Consider the following 20,558-nt stretch of genomic DNA (forward strand, 5'->3'; position numbering starts at 1 on the left):
TATTTTCTATGTTAATAACTGAAAGCTTTTAAGCTTTGTGCTCACCCTAGAAATGTGTGGCTTATAAATTTTGTGGAAAAAGCATTACTGTAGTCACTGCACAGTTGCACATTGAGAGTTTCACGTGTTCGCGTGTGTTCATTTGCAGTCAGGCGCGATCATGACCGTGCTTGCTGCTGTCTGCACGAAGATCCCGGAAGGGAGGCTCGCCATTATCTTCCTTCCAATGTTCACATTCACAGCAGGGAATGTGAGTATGTTTATGAAGTGAAGTACTGGGGACAGTAGTGATATTTTTACATTAACTGAATTCTTGCCCTTAAATTAGAAATGTCAATGCTGGAGGAATCAAAGTTGTACCAGTTCTGTTATCTTTTGCTGGCTTTCAGGCCCTAAAAGCCATTATTGCCATGGATACAGCAGGAATGGTCCTGGGATGGAAATTTTTTGATCATGCGGCACATCTTGGGGGAGCGCTCTTTGGAATGTAAGTTTGAGCATAACTGATTGCTACGCTGCCTTCTTGGGTCCTCTCCCCCCGCCCACCTTAGGAAGGCAGAGCAAGGCCGTTAACTCTGGGATGGGAGCAGGGGTAGTGGGGGGGGGGGGGGGGAGAAAACTTGCACATGGTTGGCTTTGGCCTGGCCCAGTTTCACCACGTGAGGTGGAAGGTGAAGAAGAGCAGTCCTGCCCCAGCCTCAGTCATTTGTAGAGATGCTGTGCCTTTACCCTACCATTCACCTCCGCTCACCCCAACTCGGGAGCTGTCAGGGTTCCTGGCCCCTATTGGGATACTGTTCCCCACCCGCAGTGTGCGCTGCCCTCTCCTTTCCCTGCTCTCTCCTGCCACCACTCACTTCCCACCTCCCTGTCACCAGTGCTGGGCAGACACAGAGTGGACACTCTGCCTGGGACAAGTGTCCAGGTGTGTGCTACCTGAATAAATGGAGGCTGGGGATCATAAACCAGTGTTGACCACTTACTGGGCATCTGTTAGGTGGCAGGCTTTGAGCTAGTGGTTTCCATTCTACTCTTATTACTTCAATTTTACTGATGGGGAAACAGGCTCAGAAGTGATCTTCCCCAGGTCAGACAGCTAGGAGCAGAGCAAAGATTTAAACCCAGATCCAAAGTCCTTCCCACCTCCATCACACCATATTGAGTACAATAGCGTAGTGTTCACAAGATCTTCCGTTTGTGCGTCACACAATGGAATTTTGCCTAAAACGTAGTAGCGCTGGGGCGACTCTGTCACAACTTCCTCAGGACTCTTGGAGCCTGTCTGACCATGAGAGTCCCTTCAGCAGAGTCATTGTCTATATGATGTACTGGATCCCCTGTTGGACTATCTTTTCCTGCATAAATGTTGCTTTTTGTGACACTTACTTGGTTTTTACTTTGTTTCATGACAATGGAAAACTGAAGTTTTTTAATTAAAAAAAGAAGAAAAATCTATTCTAAGTGGAGCAGTTTTGCCCAGTAGGCGGTGGAACTAAATGCCATTATGCCATTTATAATTTTCAGTGATGATTAAAGAATCGCATATGTGAGTTCTGGCTTTAACAGCAGCACGTTATAAATAGTAGAAACTGACCTGATATTACAGTGTGAGAAACAAAGACTTAGGAAAAAGGGTTCTGTTTTATGAACTCTAAATGTATCTCTCTGGATCCTCCCATGGCTACTTAAAGGATCTTCTCCCCAGCAGGTTTTTATTCTTCTGAACTATAATTAGATGACCTTTTCCATTCTGAAAATAATTGGATCAAATGTATTATAAAGTACAGTATCTGAAAGGCAAAGGAATCCTTTGTCTTTGCTGTTTCTAATTTCAACTCCTTTCATTTATTCGATCTCAGTCATATCCAAAATTCATCTTTTCCAACATCTTTAATTCAGTTAATAAAGTTAAAGATTTAGAAATCGGTACTGATGGTCAAGATTCCATTAGTGTCCTCCTGCATATTTCCTTGACTCTGTGTCCCTCACCTTGTACTTTTGCAGTAGTAATCACTAACATATATTGAATATTTGCTGTGTGCCCAAGTGAAGAACTGATTTAATACTCTTAGATCCTAGGCGCCTGGATGGCTCAGTTGGTTAAGCGACTGCCTTCAGCTCAGGTCATGATCCTGGAGTCCCGGGATCGAGTCCTGCATCGGGCTCCCTGCTCAGCGGGGAGTCTGCTTCTCCCTCTGACTCTCACCCCTCTCATGCTCTCCCTCTCATTCTCTCTCTCAAATAAATAAATAAAAATCTTAAAAAAAAAAACAAAAAAACTCTTAGATCCTGTGAGGTATTCCATTTTACAGAAAAGAAACTGCTTTATTTTATTTTATTGTTTCAAAGACTTTATTTATTTGGCAGAGAGAGACACAGCGAGAGAGGGAACACAGGCAGGGGGAGCGGGAGAAGGAGAAGCAGGCTTCCCGCCAAGCAGGGAGCCCGATGTGGGGCTCGATCCCAGGACCCCGGGATCAGGACCTGAGCTGAAGGCAGACGCTCAACCAACTGAGCCACCCAGGTGCCCTAGAAACTGCTTTAAAGAAGGGAACTGTTGGAAGTCACACAGCTAGTCCTTGCAGAGCTGAGTTTCAGAGTGAGCACTGGGCTGTGCAGCTGCTGCAAAACAAACCAAAAACACCAAATCAAAACTTAGAAATTGGTCACTTTAAAGTGTCTTCCTAATTTTAATTTAGCCAAATGACCAATTATATTTGAACTTCCAAGTATAATCAGAACAGTTTACCTGTAATATTAAAGTATTTGACTCTCTGCTTGAAATAAGAGGGTTACAAAGATTTGGGAAGGCACTTTATAAATGGAGAGCTCCTGACAAGTGATTCATTTCTTGCAAGAGTTTTACAATTGCATTTGAATCTTTTTTCAAATCCTTTTTCTCTTGTTCTGAGTTCACCATAAAATTTGACTAAGCCCAAAAGAATTTTGTAACATGCCTTTTAATTTGCATGTTTTTTTAATGTCTTTTTCCTTTCTGTAAATTTATTATTTTTCAACATTATTTAATGGTGACTAGTTTCATGACCATTTAAAAACTATAGTGAATGTTAAGATTCAAGTACTTTAAAAAAGATTCAATACTTTATAATAAACATTCAGAACATAAAAATTGAAACATTAAACTGATATTTTGATACTAATCTAAGCCATTTATTTATTATTATTTTTAAATAGTTTTATTTATTTATTTATTTGACAGCACAAGCAGGCAGAGCAGAGGGAGAGGGAGAAGCAGGCTTCCCGCCGAGCAGGGAGCCCAATGCGGGGCTCGATCCCAGGCCCTGGGATCATGACTGAACCAAGGGCAGCCTCTTAACCCAACTGAGCCACCCAGGCGCCCCAAATCTAAGCCATTTAAATAGAGCATTTTTTCAGTTAGGTGTCTGGGGAGATGCAAAGATTAACACAGTCTGGTCTCCGCCTCAGGGAACATGAAATCTGTTTGGGCAAACCAGGGCAAAAATAAAGGTTTCACTTATAGCAGCTTTCAATAACAGCCATTCCAAATCAACCCCACCTCCTCCAGGAAGCCCTCCCAGCTTTCCCCCAGCCCGGGAGAGGAGGTGGTAGAGGTGCCCCTGAGTTCTGCTAAGACTGTGCCTCCCTCAGGTAGAGCTTCTGGGCTTGTAGTACCTAGGCCTAAGGGCTTCTAAAGGCAGGCCCTGCTCATTGGTCACTCAGCTGTGTGTGCCTCAACTTAGATGCTCACGAGGTGCTGCAGTGGTGGTGAGGGCACAGCTTTCAGAGTCAGACTTTGGTCCTGGTGTCCTTTCTGGTGATCCCTAGTTGTGCAGCTTTGGGCAGGGTAAATTACTAAGCCTCTCGGTGCTTCAGCTTCCTCAGTTCATTGCTTCAGGCTGCTTTTAGGCAGTTTTAAACAGCAGAATGGGGATTGGAACTATATTTTATTTTAAAAGATGGGCAGAATTTGGATCAGCAGATGACCCTTTGTGTAGCAGGTGGAAGATGAGGAGAAGCATTTAAACTATTGAAGCCCATTAGGGCATCTGGGTGGCTCAGTCGGTTAAGCGTCTGCCTTCGGCTCAGGTCCTGATCCCAAGGTCCTGGGATCGAGCCCCGTGTGCTCAGTGGGGAGTCTGCTTCTCCCTCTGCCCCTCCCCCTACTTGTGCTCTCTCATGCTCTCTCAAATAAAATCTTTTTTAAAAAAAGCTATTGAAGCCATCATCAGTGACCTCGAATGCTGACATTTTTTTTTTTTTAAGATTTTATTTATTCATTTGAGACACAGAGATAGAGAGCATGAGCAGGGAGAGAGGCAGAGGCAGAGGGAGAGGGAGAGGCAGGCTCCCAGCCGAGCCAGGAGCCCGATGCGGGGCTCCATCCCAGGACCCTGGGATCATGACCTGAGCCGAAGGCAGACGCCCAACCATCTGAGCCACCCAGGCGCCCCGAATGCTGACATTTCTTACATTTAATGTAGTAAAGAGAGACCAGGCTTAGAATCTGTCTGACCTTCAGGTGAGTCCTTGACCGACCACTTAGAAGCTGTTAGTCCCTGAGCAAATTTTCTCTGAGACTTGGTTTCCTCGTGTCTTAATGGGGAGGGAGTTGATGCTTAATTGCAGTGGGGAATCAACAGTGGTGTGTGCCGTGCATAGTCCGTCCCACTTTGGCCTTTCACGTACTCCATATTAAAGGTGAATCATTGATCTACATCAAATAAATTAATCAGCTATTTAATAAGATAGTAAATGACCATGGCATTCAATTTTTTAAATGTCAACTTGGTATCATCATGGTACTTAACATTTGTATGTCATACTGTTTGAATGTTGAACCTGGTTTGTTTTTCTTTTCCCCAGATGGTATATTACTTACGGTCATGAACTCATTTGGAAGAACAGGGAGCCTCTAGTGAAAATTTGGCATGAAATGAGGACTAACAGCCCCAAAAAAGGAGGCGGCTCTAAGTAAAACTGGGATTGGATGAGACTGGTGCGTGTGGCCCCCGCTGCCTGGAGAGCCCCAGGAACACGTCGGCCCCGGAGCGACCACATCTTTGCTCCTGCCTGGAAGACACCCGGCATCTAGCTTTCCCAGTATTTTAAACTCTGTCCCCAGTACATGTCTTATTAGAAAGTGAATTATGACAAAGTTGTGAAATAAAGGTTTCTATCTCTAGTTTGTATACAGAGGGTGTGTGTCCCTTTTGAAGAGCGCTAATGCTGCCCTGGAATCTTGCTGTTAGTTGTTATATTTGATGTAGTTGGAGCCATGAACTCGGGAGTGCACAGGGAAAGACCTGAGACTCAGAGATGCTTGTTTTTGTACTTTGGCCTTCTTCCATCTCTGCTTACCCACCTACCCCTTTCTTCGGTTGGTTGGCAGGTAGAAAAAAAAAAAAAGAGGGGGGGGGTCTTCTGTCTGGCGTGAACTGAAATAACAGCTGTAGTATTTTCTAAATTTTCCCAAGAAAGGTAATGTTTTCCGGCAGCGAGTGGCATATACAAAAAGCTATTTTTAGGCTTTGCTTTCTAGATTAAAATTGTAGCTTGTAGCTAATTTAAGAGTTAGAAGGAAATATCTTGGATAAATTCACACTTGAATCTGAGCCTAATTGCATCTTATATTTGAAAATGTACATTTTTTGAACTGAAGCATCATGCTGAACTAGACCATGGTCATCGGAACAGCTTCCCTGTAGAATTCTTGTTTGCCCTCATGATTGAAAATTATTTCCAAGAAATGCATGTTGAGAATCTAAGAGTATTTGTTGAGATGGTTTATAGGAGAGTTTCAGTGTTCGGGGGCCTCAAGAGGTAATGCTGGTCCTTGCAGCTGGAGAGGAACGCAGCCGTCTGTCTTGGAGGGGGGCGGGCTTCATGGAAAGGAGCGGGTTGTGCCTACCTCACGGTGCTGAGCTGAATGACAGCATGTCCCCGCACGTAGGAATTGTCTAGGATTTGACGGGTCTTCATACTCTTTTCCCCCAGATCTTCTCTAGTGTGAAATACCAGTTATTCTTACCAGGCAGAGAGGATTCTATCCTAGACTAATGTCACTTCCAGGAGAGAGGTGTTTTGTTTGTTTGTATTGTTGGTTTTTAACCTAGCCCTTATCTTGCTGGTAAGGAACCAGGGTGGTTGTGTGTGGGAACTGCTGTGCTTTGACATTTTTGAATATATTAAGCTAACAACCCCATGATACACAGATGAGGCAAGAAGCATTTCCCAGAGATGGGATGGGAGGCTGAGATCACACAGACATTCCGTATGGAGTCCAAAATGAAATTTAGGTCTTGCTGTGGGCAGACTAGGAACGCAGGCCAGGAGGACATGGTTAGGGAGGGAGCATTTAGAAGGTCAAGTCCCGAAACCACTTCTCCATCCGTAACATCCCCCAGAGCTGGCACCTTTGAACAGGCAAGTGCCATTCTCCCCGTGAGAGGCCTTGTGAAGGTTCAGAGCCCAGCCCTGGAAGCACGAGCCTTACCGTCTGTAGCTGTGGCAGTTGTCCCTACTCTTTGCCCACTAGGGTGTTTTCTCACTGTGGCTTCTCTGCTGACACTTGAGCCCCCCGAGGCCATGGTCTGCCGGCTCGTGTGTCTCTCGGCCTGTGCCGTCTCTACCGGCCTGTTCAGTGTGGTGCCCCCAGGAATGCAGCGGTCTCCTCTCGCTCCACCTCCCTTGGCTTCAGTTGTCTTCATGAGGATGGCTTCTGAGCTCTGGGCCCGTGGACTGTCTCTGTCCTCAGTACGCGCATCTACTGCAGGCCGGGTATGGCTTCAGGTGCCGGGACCCCACTGCACAGGCGCCTCAACCGTCATTCGTAGCTTAAGGAGTGATCTCACCAGCTGGAAGCCACAAACTTGGGAGCCATTCTAGATTTCTTTCTCATTTCTAGAATCCAGTGCCCCTTCCATTCCCAGCGCCTGCGCCTTAGTTCAGCCCCTTGTCTCTGACCTGGACTGTTGAGACTCTTCTCCAGCTGGTCTCTAAAATTTCCTTGTGTGTCTTCATACGGCCACAGCTGAAAACACGTCAGTCATTCCCTATTGCCCTCCATGAAAAGCTTTTAAATTTAGTGTGGCTCCCGAGGCTCTCCGTGATCCAGCCTCTGATGCCTTTGGCTGAACCTCCCAACCCCCTACCCTGCATTTCCACCCTGACCCAACTACTCTCCGTCATTACAGGCGCCCCCCCGCCCCCCCGCCCACTTCACTTGTTTTATCCCGTTCTGTTGCGCCGACTACACTGAACCTCCTGGAGTCCCCCAGCATTATTCCAGGTGCACAGTAAGTGCTCTTTGTTGCTTAATGAATGAAGAAATAAAAAGAGCTACCTTTTTTTTTTTTCTTTTTCCTGCAGGATGGAGTATTGTCACCAAATGTCCCAAGTGGCTAACCCAGGGCCCTGGAGCACAGAAGTCACACAAAGTTTGCCGGGCCCAGGGAGAGCAGGTGTGTAACCTCCCAGTGTCTTCCCAGTGTGCCTCTCTCCTGCTGCCTCCTGGGCCATGGCGTGGCCAGGGCAGCTGTCTGTCACTTTGCTATGACTGGAAGCTGAGAGGGGATGGTGTGGGAGAGGAATCTGTACCCTGACTGGCCAGGGCTGCACTGCAGTTTTCTCCTCTAAGATGCAGACTGGAGACCGTCCAAGTATATGCTGGAGATGGAGCTCTGGGTAATTAATGCTGTTTCAGTAGTGTGATTAATTAGTCCTTGGTCTGCAGTGCACATTGAGGGCATGTGTCAAATACTCAGGAAGTCTTTTGAGTGTGGCCAGGGAGTTGTTTCTGATGCCCTGTCATGCATTAAACAGACTGACCTTTAGCCTGGAGGATTACCCAAACTTTGCAGTAAAAAAAGAATGCATGCACAGGAGGGGAGGGAATTTTTGTAACGCAATGGCCAAAGATTTGTCGGCAGCTTTATAACGCCAAGTCCTCTGTTGCCATGCTTTAAAATGAGGGATTTTTAGAACCCAGGGAAAGGTCAGTTGAGGGCTAATGCCAGTTCTCAATGAAAACCGGATTGGTTGTTACAAATTCAGCATCGTAAAGGCAAATAGTGACTCACTGGCTGATTCAAACACGTGTCCTCCGGAAGCATGGCCCCGGGTCTGCCCAGCGATCCTCCGCATCGCGGCTCCTCCGCTCCCGGCGCGGAGCAGCCTAAGCTCAAATGCTGCAGCCCCGGCCGCTCTACGAGCCCCAACACCCTGGCAGCGGCGGCCTGCGCCCACGCCGGCCCGGGACCATCAGCGACGGCATCGCTGCCAGCCGGTTCTCGCTCTCGGCGAAACCAGGTCCCATTTAGAAAATAGCATTAAAGGAACTTTGGATTAAATTATGAAACCTTCAAGCTGGACACTAGTGACTGCCTGCAGGCGTTTCCGGGGGGAGGGCCCCGCCCTCCCCCACCCACCTCCCCGCCTTCCCCCACCCACCTCCCCGCCTCTGCGCCCGCCCGCGCACACGACCCCAGGCCAAGCCGGCCCGGCACCGAGCCCTCCCCTCCCCGGACGGCCTCCCCCAGGCCAGGGGGCGGTGCTGCGACGGCGCGGGGAGGGCCGCGGGGGCGGGGACGCCGGGCGGGGGCGGTGCGGCCCGGAGCGCCGGGAGCCGAGCGGCGGGCACCGGGGGCCGGCATGGCGTGGCCCTGCATCAGCCGCCTCTGCTGCCTGGCGCGGCGCTGGAACCAGCTGGACCGCTCCGACGTGGCAGTGCCGCTGACCCTGCACAGCTACTCGGACCTCGAGAGTGAGGAGCCGGGCCCAGGCGGCGCCGCTCCCCGCAGGGGCCCGTCCCCTGCAGGCGCCCGGGACCCCGGCCGGGACGTGCCGCTCACTCAGTACCAGCGGGACTTCGGCGTGTGGACGGCGCCCGCGGGGCCCAGAGATGCTTCGCAGGGGCGCGGGTCGGGTGCGGGCGGCCGCAGGAACAAGCCCCCCGCGGCCCCTGGCCGGGGTGTCTACGTGCTCCCCATCGGCGACGCGGACTCGGCCGCGGTAACCACGTCTTACAGGTATGGGCTTCGGGCAGGGGAGCGCGTCGAGTCGGGACCCCGTGGTAGGAGGAAAGGGAGGCCGTGAACCATGAGGACCAGCTTGGTGGGGAGGGAGAAGGCACCTGGAGCCTCCATCCCACAGCACTTGGAGAGCTGTAGGCGGCCTCGGAGGTCCTCCCCTTTGGTCCCCGGGCACTGCGAGGTGTCGCCTTCGCTGTTCCCTGACCAGCCTCAGAGTGAATGAGTGAGCATCTCTGCTGCTGACAGGGAGCTCACTACCTTGCTCACAGCCCCCTCCCCTCTCCCCCTCTGGAGGCAGCCCTACCAGAAAGCCCTGCCTTCAACTGAGTTAAAATCGGCTTTAACTTCCACCAGGTGGGCTAGCGAAAGGCAGGGTGCGTGCAGGCCAACTGCCAGAGCTCCCCCTGCCCGGTGCCCTCCGTGGAGGCATTGGTGGTGAGGACCAGCTGGGGCTCCCAGTAGATGGCCCCCTGGGGATCTTGCCACGTGACTGAGCTCTACGGGTCCACCCTGCCCCCACCTTAGCTCTGGCCCTGGACAACTGAGGGCTTTCTTCTTTGTCTTATTACAAAAGTAATATAAACTCACTGTAGAAAAACTGGAAATTACAACAAATTAATTCCTTTAACCTCACCCAAACTGGTAGTTCTTTCTGATCCTTAACCCTTGAGTTCATATCCATTTGTAATTCTTACAGGTTTAGATTCTGTACACATTTTTCCATCAATTTTGGATTTTTGCATGTTACTAGATTTTTTTACAACACGAATTTTAGTAGATGTGCAGTGTTCTATCCTAGGGATATACATTTGTCCATATATTGATATATATGTCCAATTATTAATCTGTCATTATTGAATATTTAGGATGTTTCTAATTTGGGACCATTAAAAACACTTCTTTTGATCCAGTACTTCATTTCCAGGAGTTTTCCTTGCAAGTATCCTTGAATGTGGGGTGGGAGTTAAGGAATATAAGGTATGTTGCAACACTGTACTGCAGAAGCTGGAAACAATCCCACCGTCCTACTGATGTAGCTGGTTAATTATAGCTCTACCATAGGATGGGCTATTGGGAGGCCTAGGATGTACTCATAGCAGAAGGTCTGAAGATCTTGAATGGGTACGTGTCAAAAAAACAAAATGCAGAACAGTGTGTCTGCTGTTTGTGTTTTTAAAAGGGGATATTGATATACACGTATCTGCTCAAATAAGCACAGATATCTCTGGATGGATGTGTGGAAACACAGGAATCTTTGGTGAGAGGAAGGGGGTGGGGAGGAAGGGATGCTGCCAGGGGTGGAAGGGCACTGACTGACTTCTCACCCTCTAAAGAACTGTTTTTTTAAACATGTACACGTGTCACCTTTAAAAAAACACATTTTTAAGGGAAAAAAAAAATTTCTGTGATGAGCATCTTATAGCTAGCCGTCTATGCACGTATCAGTTTCTTTAGAAATTCTGACTTGTGGAATTAGAGCAAAAAGGTATGAACTTTCCCCCTCAGTTTTATTATTTTTAAAATCAACTGTATTAAGGTAGAATTTCTATAGAGTAATTATCAAGACAGGTAGAAGGTTCCATCTCCCCATGGCTTCCTTCATGGGCATGCAGTTTTTCAGGAACCTGACGGGGAAAGGTAGTTGCAGGATGGGTCTTGTGTCCACTGATGCGTGCTCAAGCTGGGTTGCCAAAACGCACAGGGGAACGTCAGCGGGCAGGGCCACCACCGAGCCCAGCTGTGGCCTCACCCCGCCGCGGAGGGTTCGGGCTGTTGCGAGCCAGCGGGGAGCCAGCTGGAGGGGCCTGAATGGGGAGAGGTCCGCAAGGCCCGAGGGTCTGGGTGTGTGGTACCTTCAAATGACTGATGTTCCGGGCCAGGAGCAGGACCAGGGGCAGAGCCCGCGCAGAGCTAGCTTCAGCTCAGGGAAGGAAGAGCTTTCTAGTAATTCCAGTGGACTGATGATGAAGTGAGTGGCCTCCGGGGTGAGGCTGAGCTCCTCCTCACTGGTAATATTCAAGCAAAGGCGGGGCTTTTAGAAGCGGCCCTTCACTTGTGTTGAGCAGATAGCGGCTTTGAACGTCTCGCTGGGTCCTCCCAGCTCCAGTGATACTAAAAGTACAAGTTGTTATTCTCTGCTTACCAAGTACCAGAAGCCAGGCTCAGGAGTTCCCATAGATTATCTCCCCAAGACCTCACCCCCTAAGATGCTGCTGCCTCTGAATCCCTTTGTTTCTTTCTTTCTTTTTTTTTTAGATTATTTATTTGACAGAGAGACACAGCAAGAGGGGGAACACAAGCAGGGGGAGTGGGAGAGGGAGAAGCAGGCCTCCCGCGGAGCAGGGAGCCCAATGCGGGGCTCAATCCCAGGCCCCTGGGACCATGACCTGAGCCGAAGGCAGACGCTTAATCAGCTGAGCCACCCAGGCGCCCCAACCCCCTCGTTTCTTGAGCTGTGTCCTGCAGTGGTGGAAAGCTACGGCCAGGAGCTGGGACTCACTGGAGCTCTTGTTTCCTGGGGTATAAACTTGGCGGGTCACTTGGCCTCTCTGACCCTTTCCTCATCTGTAAAACAGAAAGAGCCAGAGCTTGACTCCCTGGGTCCCCACACCCCCAACTCCAGCCTAGAACCCAGGACCGCTGCTGAACTTGGCTCCGCCAACCCCATGCCAGCTGACCTCTGGGACCCCTCACCTCCCAGCTCTAGGACTTGACGCGGGAAACTCCATTCTGACTCCTTGTAGGACGCATGTTATCTGAGCGAACTGATTGCAGAGATTCACAAAACAAAAATGAACAGATCCAGGGAACCCAAAGTCACTGGAGTCCTCGTGGCCGCTCGCCACTCCCCGCTCGTCTCGTGAAAACTGACCGGCCTCACTTGCTTGGCCAGATGGGCGCAGCGGCTCTTGCTCTCGCAGCCGGCCTGTGTCTCTCCTGAGCAGCAACCAGAGCCTCCCCTCTGGAATTCTCTAGGTGCCATTCAGCACCTTTGGCCCAGGTTCTAGTTCCACTCACTCTAGAAGACCTCCTTCCTCAGTCACCTTTCTCTTTCCTTCCTGGGTGGGCAGGGAAGACCACTGAAGTGCCTGGCACCAAGGTTCATTCTAACCTCCTGCACGTGGGTCAGTAGCCCTTTTCATGAGGAAGCTGAGGCTCCGAGAAACGAAGGGATTTGAAGCCTTGAGGACCTAGGGCGCTCGGCATTGCCACGGGTGGCCCCTGGCCCTCAGTGGGACTGTCGCCCTCAGGGTCCAGCTGAGGCCCAGGCCAGGCGGACAGGAGAGCCTGCTTGGTCAGGGGAGGTACCTGGTGTATGTGGCTTGCCCTGTGTTTTTCTTATCCTCTTTGCCAGAGCCATAAATCTGCCCTCCTCCTCTCCCTGGCAGTCACCGGGCCCAGCTGATTCTAGGTCTGAGGTTCCTTCTCCATCCCCACTGCAGTCTTCCCTCCCTGGTCTCCGGCACCAGCCTTGCCCCAGGAGCGGCCAGGGGCATCGCTCTAGCTCCTGGCTCTGGTGGCTTTCTGTGCTGGGACCCCTGCGGCCACCCTGGGGCGACAGGCTTGGGCTGCCAGGCCCAAGGCTCAGCTCAGTTTGGGGACAGAAGGGCACGCCCAGGGGAGGACCTGCTTCCTCAGGAGAAACAGAATGGCAGATGGCTCAGGCAGCTGGTCCTTGGAACCTTGCAGCTTCAGAAGCACAAGTGATCTGCTCGGGCCCTGGCCCAGCTCGCCTCCTGGCAGCCCCGCGTGCCGACCACAGACAGACACAGCTGCTCCCTACCCCAGCGGCCAGCCCAGTGGGGCCCAGCTGGGCTGCTCTCAAGGACAGAGGCAGCTTTGTTGACCCCTGGGCCTGAAACCCAGCCAGGACTGTGGGTGGGAGGAGACCAGAATGGGTCCAGCCCACATGTGGGCGCTGCCCCTGGCCAGCCGGGCACTTCTCCACAGAACGCTGCCTGGGCCGGGTGCTCCTAGGGACACAGGTCTCCGCCTTCCTGAGCTCACTGTCTAGCACGGGGGTCGATAGAATTAAAAGAAATAGGTCTTACTTTGTGTGCAGAATTGAGGAATTAAATCCTTGTCAAAACATGTACTCTGAGGGGCGCCTGGGTGGCTCAGTCAGTTAAGCGTCCGACTCTTGATTTCAGCTCAGGTCATGATCTCAAGGTCATGGGATCGAGCCCCGAGCCCCGCCCAGCGGGGAGTTCAGCCAGGAATCTGCTTGAGATTGTCTCTCCCTCTGCCTCCTCCCCCTCTAAAAGAATACATACATAAATCTAAAAAAAAAAAAAAAAAACAAAAGCACTCTGAGAACACGGAGCTGGTGTGTGCCCGCCTTGGCTCTTCTGTCTAGGGAGTCAGCCGCCCCCCACCCCTCCCCTCCCGCATCCAGGCAGGAGCGCCTGTGTGCGCGGTGCCCTGCAGAAGCCAGACCGGCTTGTGGTTTGAGACAGTTACTACAATCTGTTGTTTTGTAGGAGTTCGTAAGACCAGTTATTAAAAAGTAAACCTAATACCGAACCTTATTTCTCCTCATTGTAACCAGCACCTCCTATGGATGTAAAGGCCCCCAGTGACTTGGTCTGGAAGTGACCAACCTGCACTGGTTCTGGGTGTCTCGGGCCCCTTAGTGGCCTGGAGACAAAATGGGGAGCATCGAAGGAAGGGCTGGGACTTGGTTTCCAATGCCCAGCACATACCAGGTGCTCACTTCTAGATCCAAAGCAGGATTTTAGCAGTGGAGATTGGCCAGGACACTCCAAGAAGCACAGGACAATGGCGGCGGCCCCTGAAGTCGGGAGGGATGACTGACCCTGAGCCAGGTGGTGACCGTGTTCTCTCTTCCAGACAGGAGTTCCAGGCCTGGACCGGAGTGAAGCCGCCGAGATCCACAAAGGCAAGAGCCACCACAGTTCTCACAACCCACAGCTCCGGATGGGACCGCAGCCCTGGGGGCGGCTTCCAGGTCAGCCTGAAGCGGGCGCCGCAGGGCCAGGGGCCGGGCTCCCGGCTGCAGAGGATGTGGGAGCAGAGGCCCTTTTTCCAGGCTAGGGACTAGGAGTCAGGTTTTGATGATGCAAAATGGCATGAGGGCCGAGGACAGCAGCGTCTGAGCACCCAGTCTTCCCTCAGCCGAGGGGGGGGGGGGGTGCGGGGCGGGGGGGGCATCGCGTCTCCCTAGTGCTGGCTTTCTGGCGAGCAAGGTGTCCCTTTCCCTCCTAAATCCCAATCTTACCCTTGACCGCTGAGCACTCATGATGAGCCTTCCACGTCCCTGGCATTTGTGTCAGAGAGAAGGTGGAAAGGAGGTTGGGACTGTTCAGCTTCCTGATTCCACCCAGAGGAGGCATCCGGGAGCGGAACGGAAGGTCCAGGTGCTGTATTTGACCTACTAATGCGGTGACTCCGCCCCCTGCACGTTTCCCCCACGGACCCTTCAGGTCAGCATTTTCAACTCTTGGAGGACAAAGAGGAGGAGAGGAGGCAGGAATTTTCTTCCTGGAGCTGGGGGCGGGAGGTGGTGGGGAGGGAGTGTTGAGGGAAAGGCACACTGATATGGGGCCACATTTCATTTTTCAGGCTCCTGAGGGGAGGAAGAAGTTCACCCCTAACCCATCAGCCATCTTTCAGGCTTCAGCTCCCCGGATCCTCAATGTGTGACCGGCCACAGCGGAGTCAGAACCCACTGCCACCAAGACGGGGCTGTCCTCGGCCACTCAGGGACTGGGGTGAGATCCTGGGACTGTCCCTCTGCCGTCTGAGGGGAAGGGCCCGTCTTGCGTGGGCGCCACTCCTCCCCAGCTGCCCCCCAGGCTGTGGGCCTGGCGCAGATGGACACTGGCACCACCCAGCTCGGCTTTGGGCCTGAACCATCCTCTTGTTCCTCAACGACTGTACAGAAGGCTTCAGATCTTTTTTTAATTGCCTCTTTTGGCCACCCTTCAGTTTTGAAATCTGAAGAACTTAAGGATCAATTCTGTTGTAAACTGAATTGGTCTGTGCTGGCTGAGGAATATGGACAGGACAGGTGCTTGAAAGAACTAGTAATGTCCACTTGGTTGTTTTCCCAGGCTGCATGAGAACTTTGTAACCTATGGTAACCCAAGGGACTGTCCTTGGAGATGCCTACAAATGGCCCCACGCATTCAGGTTGAAGAAATCTTGGGTTATCCCCTGCACGTGACTTGAGTAACTAGGATGTCATTTCCAAAAGGAACAGAGTATCAATCATAGGGTTTCAATTTCAAAGACATAATTTGGGGCCCAGGTGACCCTATCCTTATGTTTTAACAAAAGGCTTCGTGTGAGAAGTGCTTTCAGTACTGAATGAATGACATTGACCTTGTAGGTTGTAAGTACAACCACATTTTATTACTAATTCCAGTTTTTTCCCTTACAGTTGACGACTAGAAGGGAACAGCATACACACTGGCAAAGAACTGGGAGCTTTTTTGGGACGAAGTGGCATTAGCCTCATTCCCTGAAAGACTTTAAGTCCCGTTCTCTACACCTAGATGACTCCCACCCTGCTCCCTCACTTACAGTGGGGCGAGCTCACTGTGAGGAGGCAGCTGTCGGCTTCGGGAAGCTGCCTCCTTTGCCGGTAAGTCCCAGCCCACGTGGCCACACGGCGTGAGCCTGGCCCAGTTTGCACAGCCGGCGGTCAGACATGTGAAGGAGTTTCTGTCCCCGCTTAGAGATTAGAGGCACAGGCTAAGGGCAGTTTTTGGTAAGGAAACTCAAGGATTTCCCTGTGGCTCTTCCTCCCCGTCCAGCCCTCGCGCGCTGTCTGGCGAGCGTTTACCTAAGCCATTTCCCAGCCCCTCAGACGTGGAGCGGGGCCGGTCCTCGGAGGGCTGGCTCTGGCTGGCACGGCCTTCCTCTTCAGCGCAGCAAAGCAAATGCTCGGAATCATTTTAAAGGCAGAACCCCAACTATGTGCTTACACAAAGGGTTCTGCTATCTGACTTCATTGGTTTGCATGTTAGACGTTTCTAAGAGCAAAGAGACTGCCTGCTGCTGTGCATTCCGTGGGAAATGAGCAGAGTAACCGTACAATCTCAGATTTTACTAAAATGCAAAAATGCACTGTTACAATTTCTTGTTAGCTCATTTCTTTAATTATAAACCTGGAGCGCCTTCTCATACGTCTTTATCCTCCTCTGGACTTTGGGGGATCAAGGCTATTACTGGTTGCCCCTTGGAGGCTGACAAATCCCAAGGTCTGTCCCTCCGGACTGCCACCCACAGTGGTGTCGGACGCAATAGTCACAGGACACACCAACCTCCCCTCTCTCACGTGCACCGCCCCTCCGCACCCCCAAGGCTAGGGTGAAAAACCATCTCTGAAGCTAGTCTTGGGCTTAAATCCTGACTTCCCTACTCACTAGCTGCGAGCAGTTTCAGCTTCCATTTCCTTCCCTGCAGAGTAAGAGTGGCTCAGAGAGTTCCTGTTTGTGGGCGGGGTGCTTATTAGTACAGTGAATGGCCAGCAGAACACAGGACAGTTGTCCCTTCCTGCCCAGGCCAGGGAGCCAGCTCTATTCTCCTTTGCAGCTTTGGCCCATCTGATGCCACTGACACAGTCCCTCTCCCTAGACCCTGCCTGTGTCGCCCTTCCCTCCGCCACAGCGTGCAGACCAGACTGAAGGGCTGTACCTCAGCCCGATACCACAGGCCCGCCTTTCCCGGCAGCCTTGGCACCTCAGCAGCGGGCGCACCCCCGCCTCACCTGGCCTGTCTCTGAAGGCAGACTGCTTGCCCAAGAGCCTTTCTGGAACGCACCAGAACGGACAGCTTTCCACAAAACCCCGAACTCAATAATCCTCGTTACCAGGCTTCATTATTAATTAGGAGACTGGGGTTCTGAAGAAGGACCTGCCTCCCACCCAGTCTCCGTCTTGTAAAGCCCAACATCACGTCACTGGAGTGGCCTTGCAAAGCAATGGGACGACAGTCGCAAGTGTGTGGTACCAACCCACATACGTCATACACACATATAAAACGGAGAGAGGAAAATGCAGCGCATACTAACAGTGGTTATCTTTGGGAAGGGGAATTATGGGTAACTTTAAATTTTTTACACCTTACTATATTTGCCAAAGTTTCTATATAATAAGCATTTTTGTATTAATTCTGTAAAGAGCAATGTTTTTAAAATAAAAAGTTCAATCTGTTAGCGAATTTCGGCCAAAAGAAAGCGTTCAGTATCTATCAGTGATTCCACAACCAGTGTTAGCCCTGCCAGCAGCCGCCTTGAGGATGCGGCGTGAGGCCCAAGTGGAGGGGCCCCTGAAGTCCTCCCCTCCAGTCACGGAGACCAAGGTCCCGCCTCTGTGCTCCACGGGGCTTCAAAGCTTGGAAAAACCCAGCCCAAGTGGGACTACTTTCCTCGCTGTACTAACACCAGGATTTTAGGCCAAACTCCAAAAGCAGCTTTTGAAACACTGTGACCCTGCAGCCCAACCTGGGCAGACGGGGGAACCTCCCCTGTAGTGGGGTCAAGTCCGCCAGCGCTGTTCACACAGGCTTCAGTCGCTAAGAGGGAGTCCCCAACTGAGGGTCTGCCTGTGACGTCAGTCTCTGTCCCGTGGCTCCAGTCAAAACTGTGGCTGAGGTCAACATTCAGGAAAGGAGCCTAAGCAACACCCCTGTTCTTCCTCCGGACACTTCAGTTCCCTAAAGGCTGCGGCGAAGCCTGGTCCCAAGAAGGCCACGGACCTACGCTCTCTCATGAAGCCTCAGCCCTGCAGAACTTCCTGCCTTTGAAGAACCAAAGCTTTCAAAGCCCTTAGTCTTGTTAAGGGGGCTATAAAAAGTGGTCATTTCTGCAGTGTTTCTGCATCTTTGGTCATTTTTGTTTTTAGCCGCTCTGCTAGCAGATGGTCACAGCAGGACTGTGGCACAGGAGTAACTTCTTCCAGACCTCAGCATAGACCGGTTCCAGCTTTCTGGACAGACCGGTGTGCTTTGTCAGACGACAGGAATGGTTTCCCTCCTTGCCTGGACTTTGAGGAGGCTGTGAGCTCCATTAGGTAGTTTTCCTTTGCCCCAACCTGTCAGAAATCCTTATTTCCAGGGTCAGTGTGCATCTTCCAAAATTTTTTTCGGACTTTTATGTAACTGAAATCCTTTATCTTGCATAGCTGCAAATGCTTTTTGGAAAGAAGTGGCAGAATTAATGTAAACACACCAATTACCTATACTGCCCCATCCCAGCTCCTCCTGACCTCACGGAAGAAGAACCTACCAAAGTAGTGCTTCGAACTCAGAAAAACCCATCACAAATACTAAAAGATTTATTGTAGATTTCTGTTACACAATTATGTTACACATTATGATACAAATACATTTGAAACATTAACACATATGGGAACTGTTAAATGATTTAATATTTCTTTTGCAAAAAGATAATTTAGGCTTTCATACCTGTAATAAATCAATCTGTTCTCATTTGGATCAAATCCTCCATCCTGCAGATCTGTCACAGTCCACTGCTGAATAAATCTATGCACTTGCCCACTAACCTCGCTTGCAGTAGTTAATGTATAGAGTATCTGAGCCTTTATGTACTAAACTATTTTTTTTACTAAGCCCGGGCATGCCCGATGCCTTACTGAACAGATTTCCTTGTGCATCTGCAATCCTCAGATGCTGAATAAAGGGCAGATCTCTTAGTCACCTCCCTGCCTTCTGCTCCTGACCCAAACGTCTACAGAACTCACGAAAACTTCAATTATGTTGATTGGGTAAGTTTGATTCACAGGCTTCAAATTGCCTTCAAATTGCAGATTCCTGACAAATCTCTCTCCTTTCCTTCGACACAGACTATGTTAGGAAGATTAGGACAGAGTATCTATAATGGAACTGGGCATCATGCAGGGCCCTGCAGACCTTCCTCCTTCTGTTCACTTCTCCCACCAAGAGGGCTCCGCATCTGGGCACAATCTATTCTCACTGCTTCTGAGCACGGACATTCCTGTCTTGTGGCTTCAGCAGTCATTTCTCTATCTTTAAGGCACTCACAGTGTTTCCTTGAAACGCTCTTCTTTGGAAAAGCCGAGTGGCAAAGAACAGGACACTAAGTCCCCTGACAGGACTTAGTGGGATGCCAGCAGGCCTGGCCCAGGGGCTGCTCCCCATTGGTCACTCAACACGGGGTAACCCGCATGCCCCGCAAACGCTGTGGAACCAGCTCTCTGCCCGGCACACATGCAAAGCTGGTCTGAGTCGGCCAGGTGCCTGGGATTACTGACATAGAAAGAGCTGCTTGGTTAGTCACACCTTTCCCGGACCCATGCTGGGACCTGCCTACCCCTTGACTACACTCTGACCTTGGCTGTAGTCACGTTCCCGTGCTCCATGAAAAAACACCAGTGCACAGAATGCGGGCTCCCAGGCTCTTCTGACTTCTGCAAGGCTTTACTGCTTCCTACAGCTGACTGCGTCCCCGACGCCACGGCCACCTGCTGAGTGCGGAAGCCCAGCCCCTACTGGAGCTTCCTGTAACCCCAGAATGGGTGAACCACCAGCATGCCAGACTTATTTTCTGCCTCGTGGAGGGAGACTCAAGCCCAAGGTGCCCCATGACACCCAGAGAAGGACCTGCTATGTGTGGCCTGGCCCAGCTCGGAAACTCTCTCCTGGAGCCTTTCCAGAGAGAGCAAATGCAAGCTGACAGAGCACATACCCACTCACAACTTCATTCTAAACTCAGAAACTTCTGTCCTAAAGGGATCTGATTTGGGACCGAACACTCTGGTGTTACAGTGAATTAGGTGGAGGCAATGGTTTGGGAGCCATAATATTCCGAGGCACACAGAAAATAACCTCCTTCCCCAAAGAGAAGAGTCGTCACAGTTCGAAGCTTCGGCTACATCTGCAAATCCTGCTTTTCTAGGGGCATCTTCATTCCATTCACTGATCTTCATTCAATATCCCCATGTGTTTATTTGTGAGAAAGTCCAGAAAAGGAATGTTGCAAATGGCCTGGTGAATGTTACTCACTGTAATTTCTTTGGGAATCCTGTCCAAAAACAAAGCATTATTAGGTGCAGTTTTCTCAAGCATTTAATAATATTTCATCCACTTATCAAAAGCCCCCCCCCGCCCCCAGGCCTCCTGGAAGGGGACAGAGCTGAGGCACGCTTTAGGGCCGCCTGCGTGGGGATGGCCAGGTGCGTGCTCTTGCTTGCTCTCCTTTCCCATTAATTTCTTTAATTTTGGTAAAGACTGGCCTGCCCGGGCTGCCTGGGTGGCTCAGTCGTTGAGCGTCTGCCTTCGGCTCAGGTCATGATCCCAGGGTCCTAGGATCGAGCCCCGCATTGGGCTCCCTGCTTGGCAGGAAGCCTGCTTCTCCCTCTCCCACTCCCCCTGCTCGTGTTCCCTCTCTTGCTGTCTCTGTCAAAATTTTAAAAATCTTAAAAAAAAAAAAAAGACTGGCCTGCCCTCTTCACAGCCTGCCCTACGGCTCAAATCTGACTTCTCAGTCACAGGCATGAGATGGATTTCAAGAACTTGGTTGAACAATGAAGAAAAAAACCT

The 20,558-nt window shown here is 50.8% G+C and overlaps 3 protein-coding genes across 14 annotated transcripts in view; 2 read left to right on the forward strand and 1 right to left on the reverse strand.

Moving 5' to 3' along the window:
* PARL (presenilin associated rhomboid like) overlaps positions 1-5,171 on the forward strand; it is a 47,870-nt gene extending 42,699 nt beyond the window's left edge. For 2 of the 5 annotated variants that reach the window (XM_064584555.1, XM_045903278.2), the window contains 3 exons: positions 149-250; positions 390-487; positions 4,846-5,171. In XM_064584555.1, coding sequence (XP_064440625.1) covers positions 149-250; positions 390-487; positions 4,846-4,957 — 312 coding nt within the window. In that variant the 3' untranslated portion in view covers positions 4,958-5,171. Of the gene's footprint in view, positions 1-148; positions 251-328; positions 488-4,845 lie in introns of all 5 variants that reach the window. The other 3 variants (XM_064584558.1, XM_064584564.1, XM_064584567.1) reach the window with 3 other exon arrangements.
* A 148-nt stretch (positions 5,172-5,319) lies between these two features.
* On the forward strand, positions 5,320-18,905 carry MAP6D1 (MAP6 domain containing 1). 4 transcript variants are annotated; one of them, XR_010409423.1, is made up of 5 exons: positions 5,320-9,008; positions 13,863-13,980; positions 14,595-14,743; positions 15,415-15,618; positions 16,614-18,905. XR_010409423.1 is itself a non-coding variant. In XM_064584584.1 (3 exons), the coding sequence occupies exons 1-3, from the start codon at positions 8,632-8,634 to the stop codon at positions 14,673-14,675; spliced, it is 576 nt and encodes a 191-aa protein (XP_064440654.1). In that variant the 5' UTR covers positions 5,320-8,631; the 3' UTR covers positions 14,676-18,905. The 4 variants fall into 4 exon arrangements, 2 of the variants coding, with proteins under 2 accessions (XP_064440654.1, XP_064440645.1); XR_010409418.1 differs by having other exon boundaries at positions 15,415-18,905; XM_064584584.1 differs by having other exon boundaries at positions 14,595-18,905.
* Positions 18,290-20,558, reverse strand: part of YEATS2 (YEATS domain containing 2) — a 105,218-nt gene continuing 102,949 nt past the window's right edge. For all 5 annotated transcript variants that reach the window (XM_064584548.1, XM_054504306.2, XM_064584546.1 and 2 more), the window contains one exon: positions 18,290-20,040. In XM_064584548.1, coding sequence (XP_064440618.1) covers positions 19,932-20,040 — 109 coding nt within the window. In that variant the 3' untranslated portion in view covers positions 18,290-19,931. The remainder of the gene's footprint in view (positions 20,041-20,558) is intronic.

The sequence above is a fragment of the Mirounga angustirostris genome, unplaced genomic scaffold, assembly GCF_029215605.1.
Source record: "Mirounga angustirostris isolate CCGP_5_RB_7025 unplaced genomic scaffold, mMirAng1.0.hap1 SCAF_1, whole genome shotgun sequence".
Lineage (NCBI taxonomy): Eukaryota > Metazoa > Chordata > Mammalia > Carnivora > Phocidae > Mirounga > Mirounga angustirostris.